Genomic DNA, 19,110 nt, shown 5'->3' with positions numbered 1-19,110 from the left:
TTAAACTTGACCCCAAATATACTAAGGACGTTACAGATTATAGGTTTCATAAGGGAGACTCTGCCTAGATGCAACTTCCAAATATCAATCCTACCCCTATCAAAAGTGATTAGACCTCACAAAGTCATATATCTGGGAAAAAACCAAAAAGGATTATGTTCAGCAGTGAGAAAATTCCTTTGTCTACAGTCATGATCTCCAAAATGAATAGCAGTAGACTAGCTTAATTTATTACATGCTTCATCTTCTTAACAAACATGAGTTTAAACCAAGGTTCAAGCAAGGTGCTTTAGACATTCTGAAAGACATTCTTTCACAAGAATAATACTCATTCTAGGAAGTTATGTTTGGGTATATTAGTACAGAGACAACGACCAAGCTTGCTATAAGATATATGAAGCACAATAACTCATATTTCAACTCACAAACAGATGGGAGTTGTTCATGTAGTAAGAGCAGTCTTATAGACAGCAACCATAGCTCCATGCTTGATGTGTCCCTTGTTTAATGTTCGTTTCACATATCGAGGTTATATTGGGTATATCCTTTGACAACCAATGGAGAAGCAAGCATTGTCATTGCCTCTATGCTTTTATTACCAATATTACTGATTAACAGACTTTTTGGGGGGACGTGAGGACTGGGGTATGTTGTCTGACTCCATAGATTATGTTCTTTCAAAACCACCACCAACCTGCATGTGCAACCAATCTGGTGAGGAACCACGGCCATATTCCCTTGTGGCTTGTGAGCCAAATGTCATGCCAGCTGTATCAAATGTCTGTTTACCAAACAAAAACACCAAATCATTTTGTTATAAGAAACTCCTTTCTTAGAAAAATATGATAATTCTAGCAGTCTCTTGGATTTTTTTCCCTTCCTCTTTTTCCCCCTAACCTTAAAGGCAAGCCTTTATCTTAAACTCCATCCATCCTCTGCCATGCTTAAATCTATTATCAACAATGAAACTCATACTCAATTAAACAAATACATTGCGCTCAATTAACCCACTACTACAGTTAATCTAGAAAAAAAATTAAAAAAAAAAATTCCTTGAAAAAGCAGGCTGACATTCCACCAGGAATTTGCAAAACCAGAAAATCTGTAATGTCCATTGAGGCAGATATGTTTGGTACGTGGTTCATCTAAAGAACACACTTTATTCTTTTTGTGCTAAATTAGGTGTAATTCAGAGGCTAAAGGAAAAGGAGCAACTACAATGCACAATCGAAAATATCAAAATCAATAAAAGAGAAAAATATGCAAGAGATCAAGGAAATACCTATGTTAGAGTCCAAATAGAAAACTACTGTACAGAAGACCACCTAGTTTCAGTTTCTATACATATAGTTAGGACTTACATCTTTAGTGTTTCCCTCTAAAGACGCAAGTCCTAATGCTTATTAAAAAAAATAAGTTATGACTTACGTCTTTAGACGGAAACGCTTCAATACCCGGGTTCATTCTTGAATTAACTGCTTCAAGCTTCATTGACAAGAACTGCAAAATCCATAAAATTTCATAAGGCTCAATTTCAGATTTAGTAAGTGATAGAAAAGACAGAAGAATGGAAAAACAATCTAAATCAGTTACACGATTTATACCTCAACCTGACGTTGAAGTGATTGGATGTAATTTATTATCTCATCAAGGACCAGTGCTTTGCCAATAACCTGAATTTAAAAGCCTAGCCCGTAAACAGTAATTCTAAAAAAATACAATGTCAAAAGGGAACTAAAGTAATAAAAGTAAATCCCAAAATAACTTAGGTAGAATATACAGGAAAAAGATTCAACTGCATCACTGATTAGGTTATTTATTTCTGCACATACAAATAAATAAACTAAATGAAACGAGATTAAGTTCACCGTGTATCATACCTTGCTACAACCAGGGACCAAATCCTGGAGAATTTTCATCCTTTCACTTATTTTTTCTCTTCTAGCCTGTCCACCAAATGGCTCCAATCAGCAAAACTCATTCAATTGCTTTCAGTACAAGCCACTGAGACTCAATTTCCACTACTCTACCATGATTGCGGTAGAATACGTATTATAAAGAACAGATTGTGTCATATTTGCCAAACAAAAAGAAAAGATTGTGTCATACGTAACCTGATCTAAAGCCAGGTCGTTCAATATTTTCATCATTAAAGTGTCTTCAACAAAGTAAAATAACAAGGTTTCAAGAGCACTGGAGTGGGAAATTACTCTTTCTGCTAGACTGTGGCTATCAGTGGCTTGGCCCCTTCTTGCTCGAACGTGGATGTAGTCTTGCTTGGGCGTCTCGGGCGGCGGTTGAGTACTCTGCTCCACACGCTTGCCTGAACTGGGTTCTGCTTCAGTTTTTGAATCAAGATTTTCATTCCGACTTCCTGATGTTCTGAGCCGCTTTCCGTCGCAATCGTACTGCATAACTCAGTGCATAAAACCCATAATCACAAACATCCCAACTAATATCTGGGCTCATTAAATTATTTGAGCTAAACATTCACGAATGCTCAGTTTCACTCTCTGAAATCAATGTGGTATTGAATTACAGATACGCAAATTATAAGAGATCAAAGTTAGGAAGTAAAGGGTATCGCTACAAGGACCGATAATCAACCGACGAATTCAGACCGATAAGTGCAAATACACTTTTATATTTTTGTATTTTTTTTAATCATTTTTTATATATCTTTAAATATTTTTAAAAAATAGAAAAAATAATATTAATTCATTAATATTCACTTTCTTAGTAAAAAGAATTAAAAATTAAAAATTAAAATAAAAGAGTCAATCGATCGCTTTTCTTTTATAGCTCACTTTTATAAGTTTAACTAGCATTTTCCAAACATAAATTACAAGTTGATTCACTCAAATTGTCAAATTCAATATCATTCAGTCAATTCTAGATTTATCCATGTACTTGGTAAGACAAAAAGATAATATATAAATTAGAAAGAATCTTGAGCAAATACCGCGCCATTGCCGTTGCTGGTGGAGACACCTTTAGCGGAATCGTCCCCTTGGTCACGCCGCTTTCTCGCACCGCCACCAACATCATGATTTGGTCCCTGGTCCAAATTCATTGGATCGTTGCCGGGATCATCCCGATTGGAACCATTAAGATCCCCGAACCGGGCCCTCCTCAGCCCCAATCCACCTACGAATTCCCCAACGCCCCCACCGCCATTCACCGGGAACTGCCAGACGTCCAAAAGGTTGTACGACGCAGCATTGGCGTTGGAAAAAGACCCCTCGTTCATCAGCGCCGGCGGATCCATTATACAAGCACAACAAAGCCCGATCCGAATTCGTATTCGGAATCAAAAGACATTTACAATCTTAAATAATCTCGGTAGTAACTCCGAGCCAGCAGTTCAACTTGTTGCAAGCCGAACACACAGACATGGACACAAGGCGAGAGAAGGGCGGGGGGCTTTCTAAGCTGTAGATTCGAAAAAGAATCCGAAAAAGAGAGGGCGCATTTGAAGCTGGAAATGGAAGAGGCAGAGAGAGAAAGAGAGAGTGATGTTGAAGACTAGAAGCTGTGTGTGTGAGTGTGCGATCTCCTTAGAGAGTGGAGGCTGGTGCGCACAGTGTCTCTCTTTTCTCTGACCACCACCTCTTACTGTTCACAGACGCAGACCTCGGGACTCTCAAACTAACTAAACTCCCACTTCTCCACCCAGCCTTTCAACCCCTCTCTCTCGGCTCTTCATCTCTCTTTCTCACGTGCATCTTCACCTCACTTCTCCACCGTCCGATCCACATAAACTCCTCCTCAATCCCAGATTCTCCTTCATCGACAATAATGGTGTCACGGAGAACGTACTCTAAGAGCACTCATTCGATTAGCTAAAATTAAATCTAACGAAAATTTAGCTATTGAATCATAAAATATACCACATTAAAATATCTATACTTACAGTAATTTTTAAAATAATTTCTAAATTTGAAAGACACTATTTATTTATCAAATCTATTTTATATTATTTGTTTATCTCTCCTAAGGTCTCTATCAATGTCTCTATAGTTTCTATTTTTAATGAATAAATTAATTAGAATATGATTACTAATTAATATATAGTATTATAAATAGTAAAATATGATAAAATAAATAATTTCATAGTTAAAAAAATAAAATATTTTTGAAATTATTATTTACTCATAAATAAATGGATAATCCAATTTAGATATTTAATGTGAATAGCTAAAGTCAAATTCATCTTTTATTATTTTATTATCATATAATGAAAAAATGATTATTCCAATATAGAGATTTATGTGAATGGAATAGCTAAAAGTTAAATTCATCTTCCATTCATAAAAAATGTACTTTAACTTTAGCTAATCCAATGAGAGTGCTCTAGAAACGACCCTGACATCTTTGTACAAAATTCAATCATATATATTTTTTTATTTATATATTTTTAAGGAATTGTAGTGGTTTGGAAATTGAAATAAGATGAAAATTTTGTGAATAATAGTGAGATAGTTTTAGTTGAGTATTTTTTGAGTTTTGAGAAATGAGAGAAAAAAAGTTAAATAAAAATATTATAAAGTTAAAGTACTGTAAGAATATAGTTTTATAATATTATTTTTATTGGAAAAAAATTAGAATTGTTTTTTATTTTTTATTGGAAAGTTTGAAAAAATTATAAAAATTAGTTTGAGAAAATTGTAATGATTAGTTTAAAAATTTTGTATTTGAATTTTGTTTGAAAAAAAAGATAAGATAAAATGAACTGAGATCAGTTGAAAATTTTGTGTTTCAAGTTTTTTGTATTTTTTTATCATTTTTTAAGTATTTTTTTAACATCCTTAATCATTAAGAAAAAATTAAAAAAATATATAATTTTTCTAATAGTCACTTCCTTAATCATTAAGTAAAATTAAAAAAATCAAATACAAAAAGAATAGTAAGTGAGTAGTAATATGGTAATAACCCTATCATTAGTGTTGGGCATTATTAATGATTGTTGTGATGGCGATATATATATATATATATAATATTTTAGAAAATTTATATTCATCATCTTTACACACCACATTTCATACTTTTTCTTAATTAGAGAAATGATATAAATGTAAATAAATTATACAAAATAAATGTATAAATTAATGTGGCTTCATATAATCTATTATGACTATTTTATAATAAATATAATTTCACAATCTAATGTATCACATTAAATTACGTCATTTTATAAATTTACTTTATTATAATTTTTTGTGATTAAAGTTTTTTTTGTTATAAAAATAATTATAAAAAAGTCGTGCGCTTATTATTACTTTTATTAATCTTTCCTCGTGTTTTGACTACAAATTTCCTTAATTTATTCTTCTTATTTCCTAACATTTTTCATACTTTTAATGTAAACGTGATACAAATCTCAAACTAATTTTTGACCTCCCAACACTTTCATTAATATTTTAAATGAATCAAAGTAATTATTATGAAAGAAAAAACAAAAGCACTTTCGCTTTTTTTTTCTTTTTTTTTTCTTTTTTACTTTGATCAACGCCAATCATTTCACATGAGATATAAAAGAAATCAATATCATATAGTTTTTCTTTTCAAACATATCTTTTAATGGTTTGGTCATTTTACCTAGAGTAATGTTAGATAGTTGTGGAGTGTATAAGTATTGTACAATCTTTTCAAAAAGTAGTACTGTGGTTCATTATAAAAAAAATTAATTTTTTTATATAGATTTCGTATTTATCCACTTTTTTAAAAATATTGCGTGACACTTATACACTATACATTCCAAAAGTCGTTCTACACTACCAAACATTTTGTTTTCTAAAATTGAATTCCTGATTTTGTAGAGTTTATAGTGTGCAAAATATCCCAATACGCCGAACCCTTCCAATATTTATTTTTTAAAAAAGATCGTGTAAATTTTAGTTGGGTTGATTTTCAAGTGATCACATCAGTTTTGCAAACTATTTTTTAGCCAATTCCTTGTTCAGAAATATGCAACTAAAGAGCATTATGCTCTTAACCAAAATAAAGAAAAATTATAATGTATTGCATTTTTAGCTTGAACACATGAAATGCTCTTATTTTGATTCCGGTTGATGATCGTTCGATTGGATTGCTTGTTTGGAAAGTGATATGATTATATCTCATCTCAAGATTTCTCATAATTTCTTTTTCGAACATCATACTTTAAAAACACAAGCACTTTTTAATTTTTAACTTTTAACTTTTTTATTTAATCATTACTTAATTATTACAACATTTTTAAATTTCTAAATAAAGTATAAAAAATAATACAACTTTTTCAAATTTTAAAACAAGAATAATATTAAAAAATTATATTCTAACAATATTTTAACTTTATAATATTTTTATTCAACTTTTTTTATCTCTATCTCCTTTTCTAGAATCTAATAAAATATATTAACTCAAACTATTTCAAAACCATTCACAAATATTTCATTATTATTTATAAAATTATTTATAAAATCAATATGAGCCTCAAAAGACCTATGTACCATCAATTAAACTCAACTTCAATTGTCTTCGACGAAAAAGAAACTTCTTCCTAACTTTGAAGCATTTTTCCCTCTTTCACAAAGGATTTTCACAATAAAATTTTATAATTTCAATCATCTAGTAAAAGCAAATAATACCGTACATTGAACTTCATTTCAACGAGTAGATAAAACATAAGAAAAATATATATTTTGTTTCAGCACAATATACCATATTTATACCTCAAAATAAGAATTTTAACAGGGCTTATAACAAATCTTCACACCATCCACAAACTCGACACGAAATGGTAAGGTTAGAATCGAGTTTAATTTGACTCAAGTACTTATCAATACGACATGAATCGCTTTGACTATTGGGCGCGTTGCCTAGCAAAAATTTTTCTTTTTATTTTTTTATTTTTTTCATATTTTTAACATATTTAAATATTTTTTTAAAAATAAAAAATATACCAATATATTAAAGTCACTTCTTTAATCTTTAAGTAAAAAAAATTAAATACACAAGTGGTCAAAGTGAATAGGCAAACTAATACACTACAAGAAAAAACTTCTTTTCCAGCGATTTTATTACCGCCACAATAAAAATCGCTGCAATTAACCCTTATTTGCGGCGATTTTCTTATTGCCGCTGAAATCCAAAGCCATGTAGACGAAAATCTGATGAGAAATTACTGTTCACTCATTTGCGGCGACTATTTGATCTTTTGCGGCGAGATAAAATCGCCACAAATAATATTAGAAACTGTAGCAGTACTTTAATTGCGGCGAATGGAAAAATCACCATAATCGTTAGTTTGCAGCGAATAAAAAACGCTGGAAATAACCTTTTATAAAAATAGGCCTTTCCCAACGATTTTAATATCATCGTAACAAAAAATACCACTAATAAACATTATTTCTGGCGATTTCTAAGTCACCGCTTGCTTTCCATCTCGAATTTGAGCTGGTGGAGAAATAATTACTTTTACTTTTTGCAGCGATTTTAATTTCGTCGCAAATTGAGTAAGCGGCAAACATTTCCATGGATTAGAGAAATCAAGCAACAGATACTATTTGCCGCGAAAATATTCACTGTATTTTCACCGCAAGAGCATATCTAAGTAAATTAAATGTTATTAGCGGCAAATCCAAATCGCCGGAAAGTGAAATTAAATTTAAACCATCCGTTTTATATTTTCCCCTAATTTCTTTCCCTCTCCCACTCTGCCTCCCCAATCCCTCTTCTCCCTCAACCCACGCTGCCGCACACAGTCCATCACCAGCGACCCCACCACGCCACCACCACCTCACCTCGACGGCCACCCCCTCCTTCTCTCCCAGCCCCCACGGCGGGAATATCCTTTCCCCCGAATTTGGCCTCGACCTCTCTCTCTCTCTCGGATTTCTCTATGTCGTCACCGCTAGGGGCACCCTTCGCCACCATTCACACGTAGACGCCATCGCCAGTCCTCCGTCGGAGCCCCCTTCTCCTCTACGCCTAGCCCAGCAGCCCGAGGCCCTCCGTCTCTCCCTTGCTCTATTCGCAAACTATGGCCCCTACACGGTTTGCTACTGATCTGCCACTCTCTTGTGAGTTTCGATTCTTCTTTTCTTTTGTTTTTTCTTCCCATAGATTTTTGTATGTAATGTCTCTGAAAAAGTTGTGGGTTCTCGTTTAGGGATGCGTTGTTTTCTCATCATTTTTTTTTTTGTTGTTGTTGTTGTTTTTTTTTTTTTTTTTTTTTTTTTTTTTTTTTTTTTTTTTTTTTTTTTTTTTGCAGCTTTTACTAAGGTCTTTGTTCAAATTGAAGATTGAAACATTTGAAGGATACCTATCTTGGGATCCCATGAATAAGTTACTATAGAAATGGATTCTTTTTCCTTGAGAATATTTTCTATGCAACCAATTCAAATTATTTTTTGTTTATTTGAGGCTCAATATCACTTTTAAAATGCTTTGATTTTTTGTTTAAGAGATTTACATGCTTTTATTTTTTTTGTAAGACACTTTGTAAACACATACAGTTGTGAATCTCTATGTTGGTTAATGTCCGGTAATGTTAGCTGTTCAGGTCTCAATTTGATTTTAAGGCTTAAACTAAGTAGTTCCAAAGCTCAGACTTGATTCCAAATATAAGCATGTGAAATTGGTCGCGGATTAGGCTAGCATTCCAGCAAGTTGTTTGCTGCTGAACTGAATGGCATACCTTGCATCTGGGACAAGCTCCTATGAACTGCTTTTAATGCTTGCATGTTTTTAATATACAGTACTTAGTTAGTTAGTTAATTGGTTGCCTGTACATTAGACTTTAACTTAAATTAGTAGCTTGTGTTTGGCAGCTCACAGGTTGAAAGTTCTTGCTTTTGCCGGAAAATGGGAACATCCTTACTTTTGTTGTTTTTAAAATGTTCTTAAGAAGGTACTGACTTTAATGGTATCCCTTTCTCACTTTATCGAAACTGTGATGAACCTAGTAGGAAAACCTTGTCAAAACTGTAACATCTACTCTTATTATCTGAAAGCCTTAGAAGAACATAACTTGAATCCATAGCTACAATAGGTTTAAAATTGCCAAAGTTCTCCCCCAATGCGATGGGTCTTATGCGACAAAATACATGAATGTTCCCTGCAGTGCAAGTATGATGAGCATATTACTACAACATATATTAGTGTGTCTCAGTAAAGAATTTACATAGATTTTTCCCATTAAAGATGACCCCTATTATCTAATGAATCGAACCCTTCTAAGGTGGCCACTCAAATTTTATGAGTTGAAGCAAGCGAATACTGATCTTTCACAAAAAGTTAGTCGAAATATCATACTTAGATGTACAGAATAATAATTTCAGCCAAATAAGACTAACCTTTCAAGTCTAGAAAATCATTGAGGACCTACCTTCTTTGAATATTTAATTGATTTATGTTTACAGTTAAGGCTGCAAGTTCATCTGTTCATGGGAAAAGAAAAGTTTTGGCATTAGCGTAAGGAGGAAATTGAGAGAGTGAAATTTTCCTGTGCCCACAGATACATTTTCGTACTTGAAAACAAAGGATTTACTTTTGATTTTTGAGATTGCACTGGCCAAATCATCTTCTTTGTTGCCAAAAGAAACACTTGTTTTAGAATTTTCTGCTTTCAAGTCATTGGATGGTCCTTCGGATGGCAAGTGTCTTATTATATCACAAACCGATTTGACCCAGCTGGAGGTAAAATGGGCTTTTAGTCCTAGTAGAGAATGAATTGTTTCAGCAAGGTTTTGAACAGATTTTCTTGCCTCCATGCCCTTTGTCCTCTTAGGCTGCAATGCATTATCAAAGGTTAGTCTTCCCTCTTCACTTCTGGCTTTCTATTTTCTCTTTTATCTTGTAACTCAACATTACATGAATCAAAAAATAAATTAACCAGTGCTAATGCAAAAAAGATTAAAATGACAACTTGGACAGTTGGAGAAAGATTAGTGATCAAATATGTAAGTTAAGTTAATAAAAAAAAGAGGGAAAGAGATTTATAATGATATGAAAGACTCTGAGGACATGCTCCATGCATTAAATGCATGAGAAGCGGAACTATGTGTTACATTTATATTGGTAGCTTAATTTGCTCATTGTTTATCGTTGGCAATGAACTGGTTTAACAAGAGGGATCACCCTTTATAACCTATAAAAATGAATCAGTTGTCAGCCAAATCGTTTAAAGTTTGATAGTACATGTTGTCAAGATTTTAAAGCGATTCCTGGAGAGAGAGCATAATCACTCATCCTAGGTTTATATTGCCATATGTTAGTATTAGAAGATGTAGAACTGATTCTATTGACTAGTGGGCAAAGAGGTACTTGGTAAGTCTGGTGGACCATTGTCCAAAGAGACTGGTGGAATGCAGAGGTTCAGGTGGCAATTTGGTCGAAAGGCTTGAGCACCTGGATTTTGAGTCAAAGTTGTTGCTTGATGTTAGTGCTTGTTTGGGTGTTTTTTTTTTTTTTATTTAGTAGTTCACATTATTGTTTGATATAAATATTAAATTGCAATTAGCTTGAGCTTTGTGTGGCCATCCAGAAATTTCATAGTGAATATAATTTAGATGTGTATTATATTATATATAAGGGTCTCTAATATAAAGTATAACTTGGGTATAGTTCATCAGGGATAATTTTGTGGATTTTTTTTTTTTATTTTGTGAAATATATTTTCCAACGAGTAAAATTCGCCGTAAATACTTTTTACCGTCGCTTTTTATATTATTTGCGACGATTAATAGTCGCCACAAATAGTTTTACCAGCGATTTAAATTGGTTGTTGGAATAGAGTTCATTATTAGCAGTGATTAATTAACTTTTAGCGACGACTATAATTCGCCGCAAAAATATTTCCCGGCGATTTAATAGACAAACGAAACAGGTATTTACAGCGTTTTATTTCAGATTTGCGGAGAAATAAAATCGCCGGAAAAGATAACCTTTTTAGTAGTGATTTTTGGCTTCCATTGGGGTTGATCAGTAGCGGGGGAATAATACCGGCGAACATGCAGCGAGTTTTAAATCGCTTGGGAAAGGTCAATGGCAGCGATTTTATTGGTTTTGCCAACGAAAATGAATCGCCGGTAAAAGTGATTTCCCATGTAGTGACATTTTCCTATTATATATACACCTATTTATTTGATACATTACTTCTCATCATACACGGTTTTGTTAGGTTGCTATAACCCCCACAAAAGTGAAGAACCACCAAAATCAAAACTTGAAATATAATACTCCAACCTGATGACACATTTAATTATTTCGGTCGGGTTAAGATCATTAACTCATTGATGATTTAAATCCGATTTACCTAAATAAATTTGAATGATTCGATACAAATATATTGTCTCAAATAAATTTTACCTCTAAAATGACCTTAACAACATGGTCATTGATATTGTAATCATACTTTATCACATCAACCATGCATTAACGAAATAAATATTCGTTTCACTACCATATATGCGCATATTATATGATCGATCAAGGGTGTTACACGTACACCAAATACTACACGTACGGTATGAGCTTTTCCCCAGAGAATCATAACAGAAAGTCATCACTCATCACACATTTGGCTTTTTATACTTCCAAGGAAAAAAACCATGGCACTGATTTTATTGCATGATCACAAAGCTCGGAGTTGATCGATCGATCATGATCTCCCACGTGCAAAATATGCAGTACTACGTACATTGCATGAATAGGCAGACAACCTTCTTTTTGTGAAAAATAAGATTCCCATTCCATGCACATAATGTATGCAGCGTCCGCTAGCTAGCTAGCTGAACAAGTACAGGAAACTGCAGTTCAGCACAGGAAACTGCAGACTGGACAGCGCGCGGTTTCTACCTTGCACCAAGCAATGATTGAGACCCAAATTAATCTCACGTGCTTGAAGATTTGTACAGGAAACTGCAGCTGATCTTCGCTCGCTTGGATATTGCTTGCTCATACGTATAATTGCCTGCACGCATGTTCCATGGATATATATATCTCAATCAACATCCCAACAGAGAATTCGATCAGACAAATGTTGCACAAAATTATATATATATATTTATATATATACATATATATATATAAGGTCACGTGCATGATCTGTATTAGGTCATCTAAATATATGAGTCGTGTACGCCTCAATTAAAAAGGGTGACACCATGATCAGCTTATTTATTTAGAAGAACTTTAGAGTTGTTCCAAGTTCAAAATATGATCATCATTTATGTGGCGATGTGACTTGATGTTGGACTCTATATGAATTAAGCATATATTGAAAAAGTTGGGATTGGTACACAAAACCACTTTAGCCTATATATATACACTCATCTATTTTATATAGAAAAAGGGAGAATTTCATAATCACTTTAATGGATAGCTTCATCAATGTTGCAAGCTTTACTTTTTGGAAGAATAATGAAGTAATAGTAACATGCAACCATTTACCACTTATGTGCTATATATATATATAGCAATATATATATATATATATATATGACGACTTTTTTTATTTAATTTTTAACCTCAATTTGCAAAATTTTAATTTGTATTTTAAGTTTTGTAAAACGACCCAGCTAACAGCTAGCTACTCAAGTCTCAATTCACCATTTGACCACTTGTTTTTTCTCTTTAATCTTGTAACATAACTAACTATAAGAAAACTGTTTATTTGTAACCAATTATTTACAACAAAAATTATTATTTTTTGTCAAAATGAATATATTTTATCTCAAATAATCGTTATTATCGCAAATAATCGGCCATCACAAATACTTATTTTTCTTCTCTATAGAGAATATAAGGTATAAGAGTTTTGTACTTTGTATATTTTTATAATGGATGATTTATCCGAATAAAAAATATATACGTGCAGAAGTAGGTCACAGTGTCAAATTACATAAATGTCCGTCTCATTTATTTTGTTCTATTTATCGTTATTTTTCTGATCATAGTTATGGTTACGCGACTCCAATATATATCACCAACGTCTTCGGGGTATCCGACCACTGTTGATTACCAAGTAAAAATCTAGTACCACCAATATATAATAATCTCATGTGTTTAGAAGTAGAACGTACGCACGCTGCAGATCCTACATAGGAAGGATTAATGTTAGAGTATCTCATTATAGCACCTTAACTTCAAATAGTTTTGGCTGATGCTCCATTTTGAAAAGGGGGTCAAAACAGATTAACGCCTGATCTAAAGTTTGGTGCAGGTGAGAAATGGAAGAGACCCTTCTTCTTTTCTTTTTTGATAGAAAAAGAGACCCTTTTTCTAGATACAATCATAAACGGATGATCAGAAACTTGAATTAGGCAAATTAAGTCATATATACGTGCATGCCCACGCACCTTGCCATTTCAGTTATCAACATTTAAGTACGTATCATATATATATATATATATATATATATATATATATATGTATATTACGTACACCCATAAAATCGACTCCTGTTGATTAATTATGAAATTTTCCAAATACCCCTGTAATGCAGCGAAAATATTTACCAATTTACTCAACAAATTGGTTAGTCTTCAAGCATGCAATTAATTTAATAATTAAATAATAACGTAAAATAAATAAATTGCATAATACTAAAATTGGTATTGAAGGGAAACCCTTTAAATAACTCTTTAAAGGTAAAATCCCACTGGACAGCCAAACCCAAAAAAAATCAATTTTATTATTTGAAAATCAATTATAAGTAAAGCTCAATTACAAAACTTTTGTCAATTAACACTCTTACTTGACTAAACAAATGACTCATTTATCTTCTACTGTAGTAGCAGTCAGAACCTTTGACGATCTTCTAACATTAACTTTTCTCCAAGAACTCCAGTGGCTAAAACTCGACCAATCAATTCTTTAATATGGAGCACGATCACACTCTTTGAAAGAAACAATATAAAAATTCTCTAAGGAATTTTCTCACTAAAATATGCACTTGAAGTGCTCTAGAAAATATCTGGATCTGAATCAAAATCTCTACAGATTATATACAGTAGAATCCTTTATATAAACAATCTGAAAGCAGTTTTAGTTTCAGAATGACTCTGCTAACGGGGCGAGTCTATCGCGAAGACGTCTCTTGACGTAATCATGTTGACACCCATGATAACTCTTCATTGCAATAACAGATTTCAGATCAGCCTCTTCTCTGGATAAGTGCAGATTTCTTGGAACTCGATTTTTTCACTTATGACTTATCTAAACAATCTCTAATACCTCTTAGATAAACTTAATATTGTTATAGATAAAGTCAATAAATAATTTACATTCATCCAAAATTATCAACTTAATGATAGGATAAACTCTATTATTTTAGTCACATAATCCTATACAAATTTATCAACTTAGTCACATAGTCCTACCCAAACTTTTACATCTACAATCTCCCCCTTTGGCGGATTTGTGACAAAGTCAACTTGAGGAATGTCTTGCATCTACAATCTCTCCCTTTAGCGGATTGGTGACAAAACCAACTTAATGAATGTAGAGTGTACCTGAGACAAAAAACAACCAACAGACCAAGATCCCGTGAAGAAAATCTTAATACAGTAATGAGAAGAAATGACATAGAACACTCTTTGAAAATAATCTCAACAAAATCAAAGGTTAGACGTAATCTAAACCTACTAAAATAGTGTTCTAATCATCATCAATTACCATGTTTAGTACTTAGTTCTCCCCCTCAATATTTTGCTGCTCTCCCTCAAGTATATAGTTCTCCCCCTCAATATTATGCTACTCCCCCTCAATCTCTCATTTTTTTTTTCAATAATACACTTACTTCACTTACTCATTCAACTCTCGTTCAGCTCGTTCAATTCCCCCTCAACAACACATTTTAATCTCTCCATTTTGTCACTAATCTGACAAGACTCATAAGATAATAAATACCACTTATGTCAGCTGAGATGAAAACACTAAGAAAGACATGATGAACAACTCTCATGTGTCTCAATTTTTCATGGATTAAATGCACCTGATGTATGAGCATGAATGCAAGTAAAATCATGACAAAATGAATGAAGTAACTTGGTTGAGACATAAAAACAAACACTTGGTGGGCATTAGTTTAAAATCGACATGAATAATCTCATAACCCACCAAAAAGTATCATCAATATATGCATAATATAGATCCATGTAATCATATTTGTAAATGTCTTCTCAACCCAACCAAAATCCAAGACCCAACTTTACATAACTAAAATCAACAACCTAATCTCCATAAATATGCGTCGAATCCTAGACTTTGAGAAGGAGAAGGATTTGATTGAGATAGAAACCTTAATGTGATGAAGAAATGTAGATTAGAAGTATTTGTTCTGTATCTTAATCACGAGAAGCACGAAACCGATAAGTGTGAAGTGAGATATGGCTAGGCCTTGAGAATGGAGAGTGCCGTGTATCTGGCTGAGTTCCCGCAAGTGAAAAGGAAATAATATCGCGGGTAAGTCCTGGGCATGTACTCGTGTGGGACTAAAACACTTAAGAGTCACTTAAGTGACTATTACCGTGCATGGGTTACTCGATAGAGTCCCCCTGGGACTTAGAAGCAAAATAGAGACCCACCACTGGGACTCGATTTTCCAACTTATGACTTATCTAAACAATCTCTAATACTTCTTAAATAAACTTAATATTGTTATAGATAAAGTCAATAAATAATTTACATTCATCCAAAATTACCAACTTAATAATAGAATAAACTCTATCATTTTAGTCACCTAATCATATACAAACTTATTAACTTAGTCATTTAGTCTTAACTAAACTTTTACATCTACAAATTATAATCTACCCATCACGATCATGTCATGAATGGAAATATATGATCCAATCCCATTAATTTCATCTGTTAAAATATAAAATAAATAATAAAATTCACATATTTTCATCAGTTTAAATTTTTGAGACAATTTATGATTTCACATGATATCATATATAGTAGAGATCTTGAGTTCGAAACTTGACTCTACACTCTATGTCCACATTTAATCAAATATTCCATGTGTTGGATTATCCATTAAGTGAGAGTCTAGCCTACACTTGATGAAGAGTATTAAGATATAAAATAAATAATAAAATCTACCTTTACAACTTTTGGGACAAATGATAATGATTTCACACCATCCATCGATACGTCCATTTCGAATGCAGTGCATGCGACATAGAATATCATAGATATTATGGTTTCATTCGCGGTAAAAAAGCATGCATCATGTGCAGAAACACAGTATCGATCGACGTGCGTGGCAGTTTCACTGTTACATCAAGATCATGGTCATGGTCGTGTTATGATCACAATGCATGCAGATCGATGTCGTGTGGGAAAGTTACTTATTAAAATGGTAACGGCCTACAAGAATCCACACCGAACAATATTTAGTTTCATGCATTTACCTGCGTGATCGATGGATCGGATCAGTTTCACCAATTTGTAATTTGTATTTTGGGTGTGAAGCAATGAATACCACTTTTGGTTGGCAGTCTTCGTTAATATTGGGAGGTAATTTAACGCCTAATTAATCAATATATAGCTAGCTAGCTAGTATTTACAACTATATAATATGCATATTTTTAATTTTAATATATATATATATACATATATAATATGGCGTGAATGCATGGTTGGGATTGTACAGTACTAGTGATTGACAATTATATGTGTAAGATGTCGGGTCCCAGTGTTAAATGTTGTGTTTATGCTAATATACATCATGTATAGAGGCATACAGCTCCTCAGTCCAATCTGGCTGAGGTGTTTGGGTCCCTCTTCATGGATGGCGATCGAGCTAGCTAGCTAGCAAGCAATGAAATCTATTATTGGTTTAAATTTTGATCAGCTAGAATTCGTTCATGCATATATTAAACAAGGTCGTCGTCTACAATGATTCGGGTTAAAGATCAATTGAGATTTCTTGTGATTTTTTAACTCAAATACTTTCTACAATTCATATATATATATATATATATATATATATATAATATTTGTAGAATTCACAAGTACCTAACTGATCTTGGGATTGTAGGGAATATTCTAATTCCCTAGCTAATTTATTGCATACTTTCTAAATGAAAAAGCTAATGCTGGCTTTACCCTGTTGGTATGCAATATGTCTGCAAAAGAATTAATGAGACAAGCTGCAGCCAGCTGCAAGGCAGAGGAGTTGCTATATACGGACCCTCAAAACCAATAATTTGAAGATATGAGAGAGCTCTTGTACGGTCGTACCAATCATCAAACTTTAAGGTGATCTCAGGGCCAATATTAAAAGGCTATTTAATTTTGAGAACAGTGAATACTGTTTACTTGGAAGATAAGGCAGAAATTTATATAGAGAGAGAGGCTTTGCCAGCTTGTTCAAAGGACATAGACATGAGGGAACATATATGATAAGTTATTGATCACTAGATTGTGACCCTTAGCAGCTTGTACAGTCGACGGTTTTAAACTTCAAATGCATGGGGTCATGCATCCATGTCTATATTATTAATGTGATTACTCTACTTTCACCCTTTCGTTTCATTAGTTGGCATTTCTGTTCTACTTTATTTAATATTTTGCTTGTTTTGAAAACACACATATCTGACCTCTTTTTCTGAATGCGCACATCAAACTCGAAAAAGTAGGGTTTGTTTAGATATCAAGATTGAAAAAAAAAAAAAAAAAAAAAAATGAGACAGCTATGCCTTTATTACTTAGTTTAATAAATAACTCAAAATGATCATTTTGGATAGTATCTCAAGTTTTTTTTCCTAGTGTTGGGTTGAAGTTAGCACTCAATTGTGCGTGCATGCTTTTGGAAGGTGGTAAATAGAGATGTCAATATATAACATATCTCATTAACTCAATACGAACACAATACAAAATTAACGAGTTTAAGTTTGAAGTTAACAGATTAGGATCAAAACAGGTTGACCTGTTAAGATATTACTTAAAAACGGATCACTAATGGGTCAACCCGCTTAATCCGTTAGTGATCCGTTAAGATTTTTTTTAAAAATTACAGTTATATCCTCTTTAAAACTTAAAAACTAAAATAACCTAACTCTAACTGTAATATTAGATTTTTAATATTTATTTTATTATATTTTGAAATCTAAAAATTGATATTTTTTATTGTTAGTTAGATTTATATTTTTTGGAGACATTGTGATTTTAATTTTAATATGAAATTATGTTAACTGGGTCAAATATGTTATTTGAATCAGTTCAGCCTATTTACATCAACCGGGTTGAAACATGTCAAAACGGGTCGGATTGTGTCGACCCAGTTCTAAGTAATTAATAACAAGTCAAAACGGGTCATGTCATGTCAACTAATTATTTTAATGGGTCGTATTAGGATTTGAAAGTTTGACCCGTTTAACTTAATAGGTCGTGTTCGCGTTGATTCATATAATATAATGTACATAACTTGATACGACACGAGCATAACCCATTAACACAATTTTCCTCCTCTTGGTAAAGAGCCGAAGAAGATGATGGCACTACAACATAATTACTTTTGTGCTGCGAGAGCATGTCGCCACAAAAAGTCAATTTCCTGTCACAATAGGTCGTGTTTGCTATAGTTGCAAACTTGTCCATAATAACTCACCCAAAAAAAAGTGTTTTTTTCCCGTAAAATGTGAACCAGTCACAATAGTCTACTTTTTGCACAAAAATATAAAGTAAAATTGTTTGCCACAAAATCGCATCTCACATTATGCTTAAGGGGTCGCATCTCATGGGTGTGAAATTTGTAAGAAATAAGGAGTATAGAGTATTTTGCATAGAATACTCTCAAAACAAATAAATTATTATTAGTACAGAAGGAAAATCAATGACAACATCAGAGTGAATATTTGGGAGTCCATCTTGTGCTACTTTTCTTCAAAAGAGCCTGTCTTGCGTATCATAAGCTAGTGTAACACGCTTGATGGTGGGTGTTTGCATGACTAGAAAATATAAGAAAAAATGCAAGAAAATATGTCACATTCGAGATTGATCTAGCCTCCAGGAGAAAAAGAAAAGAGAGAGAAAGCAAAATAGGAAAATATTCTCATTAAGGTTCGGGATGATTTTTCACAATGAATCCAACACCACTACAAATACTCATCTGCT

The 19,110-nt window shown here is 32.9% G+C and overlaps 1 protein-coding gene across 3 annotated transcripts; it reads right to left on the bottom strand.

The window, feature by feature from the left end:
* Positions 1-197: 197 nt before the first annotated feature.
* LOC121254780 (transcription factor BHLH089) lies at positions 198-3,821 on the bottom strand. 3 transcript variants are annotated; one of them, XM_041154929.1, is made up of 6 exons: positions 2,963-3,821; positions 2,211-2,408; positions 1,881-1,946; positions 1,605-1,673; positions 1,429-1,500; positions 198-781 (listed from the first exon to the last, which is right to left on the bottom strand). In XM_041154929.1, exons 1-6 carry the CDS (start codon positions 3,266-3,268, stop codon positions 668-670), a joined length of 825 nt encoding a protein of 274 aa, XP_041010863.1. In that variant the 5' UTR covers positions 3,269-3,821; the 3' UTR covers positions 198-667. The 3 variants fall into 3 exon arrangements, with proteins under 3 accessions (XP_041010863.1, XP_041010862.1, XP_041010864.1); XM_041154928.1 differs by having other exon boundaries at positions 198-711; positions 2,963-3,790; XM_041154930.1 differs by lacking the exon at positions 198-781 and adding an exon at positions 806-950 and having other exon boundaries at positions 2,963-3,789.
* Positions 3,822-19,110: the final 15,289 nt, after the last annotated feature.

This window comes from Juglans microcarpa x Juglans regia, chromosome 3D, assembly GCF_004785595.1.
Source record: "Juglans microcarpa x Juglans regia isolate MS1-56 chromosome 3D, Jm3101_v1.0, whole genome shotgun sequence".
In the NCBI taxonomy this organism is placed as follows: domain Eukaryota; kingdom Viridiplantae; phylum Streptophyta; class Magnoliopsida; order Fagales; family Juglandaceae; genus Juglans; species Juglans microcarpa x Juglans regia.
The sequence above is the reverse complement of the archived record's forward strand: the minus strand, read 5'-3'. Positions and strand labels throughout refer to the sequence as shown.

Excerpts from the sequence above, each read along its gene's own strand:
- LOC121254780 (XM_041154928.1), bottom strand. The coding sequence starts at position 3,268 with ATGGATCCGCCGGCGCTGATGAACGAGGGGTCTTTTTCCAACGCCAAT. Across the intron at positions 2,409-2,962 it reads CCAGCAACGGCAATGGCGCG|TACGATTGCGACGGAAAGCG; the intron begins GTATTTGCTCAA and ends TGAGTTATGCAG. Across the intron at positions 1,674-1,880 it reads TGGTCCCTGGTTGTAGCAAG|GTTATTGGCAAAGCACTGGT; the intron begins GTATGATACACG and ends TTTTAAATTCAG.